General features: G+C 43.8%; 1 protein-coding gene across 1 annotated transcript in view; it reads left to right on the top strand.

Annotated features, from left to right (window-relative positions):
- LOC118387889 (exosome RNA helicase MTR4) overlaps positions 1-7,486 on the top strand; it is a 50,560-nt gene continuing 43,074 nt past the window's right edge. Inside the window, exons 1-10 of the mRNA XM_035776706.2 lie at positions 1-561; positions 1,128-1,271; positions 2,878-2,944; positions 3,087-3,149; positions 3,298-3,410; positions 3,985-4,159; positions 4,335-4,550; positions 5,069-5,167; positions 6,004-6,124; positions 6,281-6,412. Of these exons, the coding sequence (XP_035632599.1) occupies positions 470-561; positions 1,128-1,271; positions 2,878-2,944; positions 3,087-3,149; positions 3,298-3,410; positions 3,985-4,159; positions 4,335-4,550; positions 5,069-5,167; positions 6,004-6,124; positions 6,281-6,412 (1,222 nt within the window). The 5' untranslated portion in view covers positions 1-469. The remainder of the gene's footprint in view (positions 562-1,127; positions 1,272-2,877; positions 2,945-3,086; positions 3,150-3,297; positions 3,411-3,984; positions 4,160-4,334; positions 4,551-5,068; positions 5,168-6,003; positions 6,125-6,280; positions 6,413-7,486) is intronic.

Raw genomic sequence — 7,486 nt, 5'->3', positions numbered from 1 at the left:
CAGATCAGACTGGGGTTTGAGAAGGCAATGAGAGAAGCACAAATTGTTCCTGAGTTGTTCATTTTCTCGAAATCTAAAGGTACAACCTAGGTATAAGCCAATGTATTAAATAGCTGAACATGTTATTACTCAAATCTTGCGAGAGTGACAAACTGACACGTTTTCATTATCGTCAAAAACAACATTATATCGAAGGAGTGCCTTTAATTTGACAGTTTGCACATGCGCAGCTCGGCGTGAGACACCCGATGACCGACAAGTGTGAAAGGGGATTTTTGTTGGAGAAGCAGTTTTATCCTATCCTCATACTGTACTGTCTTTGATAATGCTGTGGCTAGTTTTATGAATAGTAAAACGAGTCAAAAATATTTTTCCCGTGTTATGACTTGATCGTTTCCGGATGCTGTACAGGAAGTGATATTGCTGATGCATTTGCATTGTGGGATTTGTGTGCTTTCCTCTTGCAATCATGGCGGATGCCTTTGGTGACGATTTGTTCAGCGTGTTTGATGAAGAACAAACAACTTCAACTAAAAAGAAACTAGCGGTACCTGAAAAGGGGTATGTATGCTATGGGCTTTAACTCAGTTAGGGAGATGTTTCGTTCAAGTAGTGACATGGACAACTATCAAATGAGAACGCGCCTAGGGGGCATCAGGGCTAACGTTAGACCTCAATGTTAATGCTAGCTAGCTACAGCACATTGCCCACGTTTACACCGGCATTGTGTTTGTTTCATCCCAGACCCTTGGTAGTTAGATTGTTGTGTGTTTACTACCAAGCTAATAAGAATAAGCTCTCTCAACATTTTATTTGTTGAAAATGTGAACTATGTTAGTTATGAATGATGCAGTCCAGTGTGTCAACTTTTATTTGATCTGACCCTCTATACTCTCCATAGTCTTATCTAGTGATTAGCTATTTTAATATTTTTTTAAGTGGTGGTATTGTCCTGATTATTTTGATTGGCAGGTCTATGCTCCTTAGCTAGATAACATTTAAGTTTAAATATTCAAATATCAGCCAGGAATTGCTGAGGAATAACACCTACCAACATATGGGGCTGCAGAAAGTCTACTTGTTTCTGTCTTAAAGTAACATTGCCGTAAAATATTCCCTTCCATTAGGAAATCGACCAGTAAAAATGGCAAAGGAGGAAAGGCTGAGTTCTATGCAGCCAAGAGTAAGCGGGAAGCAGACAACAACGGGACAGATGAGGTGGTTTTTGGGAAGAGGTCCAAGCTGGAGACTGTTTCTACAGAGGAGATCAAGTAAGATTGATTTTGAACAAGGCTAGATTTTTGGGCAGGGGTGGTCTTAGCCCAATATTGAATGTGCCCAATATTGGACTAATGGAGCCTAACTTTACTCCTTAGTCCAAGGACCTTACGTGTTCTGTTTAAATGGTATGGTTCTTGAAATATAAATACCTTTCACATCAAAAAAAAAAATATTTCACAAATGCAAAATACACACTTACTGTAACCTGATCAAATAACACTTTATTGATCACATACCCATTTCTAGCAGATGTTATTGCGTGGGTAGCGAAATGCTTGTGTTCATCGCTCCCAACAGCGGAGTAATATCTAACAATTCAATGGTTTTAACAGTTGCAACCGACAGTATTCTTTTGGTGACAACACGCTGTGTGGTGTACGTACACATGGTGCACATGGTTAGCACACATGGTCACGTACACATGGTTAGCAGATGTTAATGCGAGTGTAGCAAAATGCTTGTACTTCTAGTTCCGACAGTGCAGTAATATCTAACAAGTAATATAACAACTTCACAATGACTACCTTTTACACACATTGTAAGAGGATGGAATAAGAATATGTACATATACATATATGGATGCGCAATGGCCGTGCGGCATATGCAAGATGCAATAGATGGTATAAAATACAGTATATACATATCCTACATTACTCATCTCATATGTAATCATTATTAAAGTGGCATTATTTAAAGTGACTAGTTGATAACTTTATTAAATCCATTTATTAAAGTGGCCAGTGATTTGGGTCTGTATGTTGGCAGCAGCCTCTATGTTAGTGATGACCTTAAGATAGAAGCTGTTTTTCAGTCTCTCGATCCCAGCTTTGATGCACCTGTATTGACCTCGCCTTCTGGATGATAGCGGGGTGAACAGGCAGTGGCTCGGGTGGTGGTTGTCCTTGATGATCTTTTTGGCCTTCCTGTGACATCGAGTGCTGTACGTGTCCTGGAGGGCAGGTAGTTTGCCCCCGGTGATGTGTTGCGCAGACCGCACTACCCTCTGGAGAGCCTTGCGGTTGAAGGCAGTGCCGTTGCCGTACCAGGCCGTGATACACCCCGACAGGATGCTCTCGATTGAGCATCTAAAAGTTTGAGGGTTTTAGGTGACAAGCCAAATTTCTTCAGCCTTCTCAGTTTGAAGAGACACTGTTGCGCCTTTTTCACCACACTGTCTGTGTGGGTGGACTATTTCAGTTTGTCCGTGATGTGTACGCTACAGAATTTAACACCCTCTCCACTACTGTCCCGTCGATGTGGATAGGGGGGTGCACCCTCTGCTGTTTCCTGAAGTCCACGATCATCTCTTTTGTTGACGTTGAGTGAGAGGTTGTTTTCCTGACACCACACTCCGAACCCCTGCAGCACGGGTTCTAATCCAGCCCACTGCTATTTCTGCACACTCGCTATCTTTCATCTCTACCGACTGGCGCACTCCTTAGGAAAAAATAACAATATGGCGGGGCAAGATTAGTGTTATTGTCTTGTTATAGACACAATTATCTTCATGACTATATGATCTGCAAAGAAATGTGAATTATTATCAAGATTGGTTAATGGATTGAATACTGATGAATGTGAAACTCGCTTTTTCAGTCTTGCCGACTGCATGCCCAAGGTGAGGGTGGAGCCGGTTGAGACAGTGGAAGGATGCAACCACGAGGTAAGAGCGCTCACAGGACTTTTGAAATATGAATTTAATGACTTCATTTAAAAAAATGAATTTATGCAACCTAGGTAGGCCAATATCTCAATATTACAACTTGGTTCCCTTTACTGAAAATCTGTTTTCTTTACCTTGACAGGTGGCCCTACCAGCCAATGAGGAGTACAAACAGCTTAATCCTCGTGTGGGGAAAGCAGCCAAGGTACTGTAACGATACATCAGTCCACTGATTGGATTGGGATACTTTGAGAGCGCAGTCTGAAACTCATGGCCTTTGACATTGCCTTGTCAAATGACTCCAGCCCACCCATCTGTGTTCCTGCTAACATCAAACTGATCTCTTTTTGCAGGAGTACCCCTTCATTCTGGATCCCTTCCAACGTGAGGCCATTCTGTGTATCGATAACAACCAGTCAGTGCTTGTGTCTGCCCACACCTCTGCAGGAAAGACTGTCTGTGCAGAGTGAGTTTGATATGCTGATAGCCTTTCAGGTTTAACACTACTGAGTTTGGCCGAACTAAGCCGAGCTGTAATGTACTGTGCAGCACAGTATGTATCGGGTTAGCAAGATGGTGGGAAAAGAGTATGAGTCTGTTCAGATGTTTTGTGCGTTTGATGAGTGAAATACTGGATTGTTTTCAACTGAGTTAAGAAAATTTTTCCATCCAAAACTGTATTTTCAGTATGAACTTAAACAACTAAAACAAGATATTAAGTATGAATTTTTGTAAGATCATCTTTGAGAATTGACACTCACTAAATACAATTTTAAAGTCGGGGAGAATCAAAATTATGCATTCCGGAGTATTTTTTTGTCATGGCCCCGCAATTATTTTGTTCTAATGTTCCGCTTATAATAGCAAAAGCAATTGCAAAATGTGTAGAATTGCAGGAAATTAGCTTTAAAACAGCTAAATTGTCACCACAGCCAACGGGAGGACCTCTAAAATCTTAGGCCGGTGACTGCGCCATTGGCTTTGCCCCCACCAGAAAAAGCCTCTTACTCACTTTCCCGCCCTCTCCCTTCCTCATCCAGGTATGCCATAGCTCTAGCTCTGAGGGAGAAGCAGAGGGTCATCTTCACCAGCCCCATCAAAGCCCTGAGTAACCAGAAGTACAGAGAGATGTACGAAGAGTTCCAGGATGTTGGCCTGATGACCGGTGATGTCACCATCAACCCCACCGCCTCCTGCCTCATCATGACTACCGAAGTATGACTTTACAGCTTCCCATTATATTTACATTATTCTCGCAAACCATCTCCACTGTGTCTTTAGGCTGAGCTAGGATATGACTAAGCTGTACTTACATTTCTCTAGTGTTACTAGTATGTCTAGTTTGAAAATGATCGATTATGTTGACATTTCATTTGTTTCTGTGTTCCAGATCCTGAGGAGCATGTTGTACCGAGGGTCAGAGGTCATGAGAGAGGTGGCCTGGGTCATCTTTGATGAGATCCATTACATGAGAGATGCCGAGCGTGGCGTGGTGTGGGAGGAGACCATCATCCTGCTTCCTGACAACGTTCACTATGTCTTCCTGTCCGCCACCATCCCAAACGCCAAGCAGTTCGCTGAATGGATCTGCCACCTCCACAGACAGGTAAAGAAAAAATAAATGTATTTACTTTTATCGATGTGTGTAGGCTACCACGGAGCGACCTTAACCCAACAACTAGAGACCTCGTCGAGGGGTTTGAATCGCTTGGGCCAAGGTGTCGGGGTGACCGTTAAAAGGTCCAAAGGTTCGTCGAGACCTGGTTGGGACAAACCCTACAAGGCATTTCCCTTACACCTGCCCTTTCTAGTGATCAGCTACTGTCCCCTTGGCTGTCCAGTCTCCTTCCATTGCCAGATAAACCTCAGTCCGCAGAAAGGCAGGGCCACAACACTGGCCTCTCCATTTCGAAGGCTGAGAAAACACAGCCAAAAATATCCCTTGTGTGCTTACTTGTGTATCAAGCATCAGGTGCTCATACAATTGACTTGTTCTTGTCAGCGTGTTTGTGTTAACTGTATAGACATGCATCAAGTGTAATTGTCTTAACGAAATGGTATAAAAGAATTTCAGGGATTGTCGTTAGGTGCTCATGTTGTTGACTTCCACCTGTCCCCATGCAGCCCTGTCACGTGGTGTACACTGACTTCCGGCCCACCCCCCTGCAGCACTACATCTTCCCAGCAGGTGGCGACGGACTTCACCTTGTGGTGGATGAGAACGTAAGGAAACGCACACAGCTCGAGGTTTCCTCAGTCTTGACTAGGACAATAATACATGACATTCTGCATTTACTACACACACACACACACACACACGCACACGCACACACAGAGAGATAATGCACAGCCTGTCAGTGGAAATATACTTAATTTGGTTCCTTGTACAATAATTGAATAGATGTAGCCATAAAGATAATCTAGTGCTGTGTTGAGCAGGGCTGGGTTTCCCAAAGGCATCATAGCACTAAGATAATCTTTAGTCAATTTAGTTTCAGTAGAATTTAAATAATCTTAGTGCTACCATGCTCATTGGAAACCCAGCCCAGAATGCCTTTCTGTGCCGGGAAACAAACAGAACTCCTCTCACTTCATTATTTAGGTTTGGTGTACAATGTCGGTCAGTGACTAAACATGCTGTTAGGTATTAGGCTAAACATACAATTAGTAGCTTAAGAGTGTGGACCAGTCACACCTCGAGGAATAGCTCGATGTGTTGTTTCCTGAACAATTGGGCCAGGTGCATAATATCCCAAGATTCCCACGCACGATTTGTGATTAGAATGCATCCCGCATCACTGACATATTCCACACTTTCAACAAATAAAATGAGGCGAGAGTTTACTCTCATTAGGTACTGAACACACAACAATCTCACTACCAAGGGTACAGGCAATAAAACATGCTGTAAATAATCCTTCACCACACAAGACCCACCTGAGTTGTGGTTCGATCTTAGTCATCTTGTTGCAGAATGTGAAATGGGGCCAGTTTGTCTGCCTGGTGTACTGTCGGGTTAAAGTTGGCTGTTGATCCTTTGCTTGACTTGTCTCCTCCAGGGAGAGTTCAGGGAGGACAACTTCAACACGGCCATGCAGGTGCTGAGAGACACTGGTGACTCTGGAGGCAGCAGCGGAGGGGGCAAATGGGACCCCAAGGGGCGCAAAGGAGGGACACGAGGTGTGTGTGAGACTAAGACCGATAAACCATTATGTTATTTTAGAATAGCGGAAGTATTTGTGGGAGTAGTTTTGTCAGGGGATTCTGTGTCATCTAAATTAGGGTTTCAAAATGGTTTCTCTTTTTTGTTCTCAACGTGGTTGTGTTTCTCTTTAGGGCCATCCAACGTGTTTAAGATTGTTAAAATGATCATGGAGCGGAACTTCCAGCCGGTCATCATCTTTAGCTTCAGCAAGAAGGAGTGTGAGGCCTATGCCCTGCAGGTGTCCAAGCTCGACTTCAACACAGGTATAGTTATCCCCATAATAATATACAGTTTAATAGCCTAACTATACTCCCTGCAGGTGCCCAAGCTCGACTTCAACACAGGTAGCTACTCCTTCAATGAGTGATGTGGGTAACACCGTGCCCCAATGGAAATTCATTAGGGCACACCGTAGCAAAGCGATTTTCAGCGGAAAAGGGTGTTCCTTAATTGGAGAAGTTCAGGTAGTGTGTGCCCCCCTCCCTCCCTTCTGTTCGGTGCCGAATGAAGTGAATCATGTACTCCCTCGAAGGGTGGGGCAGGTATATGTCATGAAGTTTGCTAGGGGTGTTTTTAATAATCGGCATCACTCAAGTCATTCAATGTTATGTTTTCTATTAACTGTACACATCTTACTGTTCTCGCTCTCTTTGGGGGGTGACTGATGATACTAACTAAATCCACTGATGTGAACGCACATACCACTCAGAAATGCATGGCATCCTGTCAATACAGCACCCTATTACCTATATAGTGCCATTTGAGTCATCGCCACTGAAAGTAGTGCATTATATAGGGAATAGGGTGTCACTTCAGACGCTGCCATAGATTTGCCCCCCAATACTTGACTACACACTCTTTGCCAGTAGGTTATGCAGCCTGTGCTGATTCTTTGCAGGATGAATCTGGGCTGCAGATCTAATTTGGTTAGGCCTAACTGTGAAGAACGCGCGTGTCAGAGTCCGCCTTGCGTAGCTGGCGAATCGTCACGCTTTTGTGTGCGATTTCGATGAAGTCAGTTATAACATCCAAGAACGCCAAGTGCTCTCTTTCCACTGGGCATGATGTGAACGATCTCTCATCGAGTTGATATGAATATGGGTGTTGTACTTTCTCATCTGCCCGGCCAGTCTCTGGAGGGAGAAGAGACGACAGTGTATTGATAAAGATGGAGCAGATTTGGCTTGGCTGGAGCCAGGCCCTTGGCAACATAGGTTTCTACCCCCCCCCATCCTGACCACAGGAGGATTCTGTTTGTAATGGAGTAGACTTGAGCATGTGCTCCAGTTCCCGAGCAAATATTTTGACGTTGTGCGTTTCTCGCTCGCTTGGTTTGT

This window comes from Oncorhynchus keta, chromosome 9, assembly GCF_023373465.1.
Source record: "Oncorhynchus keta strain PuntledgeMale-10-30-2019 chromosome 9, Oket_V2, whole genome shotgun sequence".
Classification (NCBI taxonomy): domain Eukaryota; kingdom Metazoa; phylum Chordata; class Actinopteri; order Salmoniformes; family Salmonidae; genus Oncorhynchus; species Oncorhynchus keta.
The sequence above is the reverse complement of the archived record's forward strand: the minus strand, read 5'-3'. Positions and strand labels throughout refer to the sequence as shown.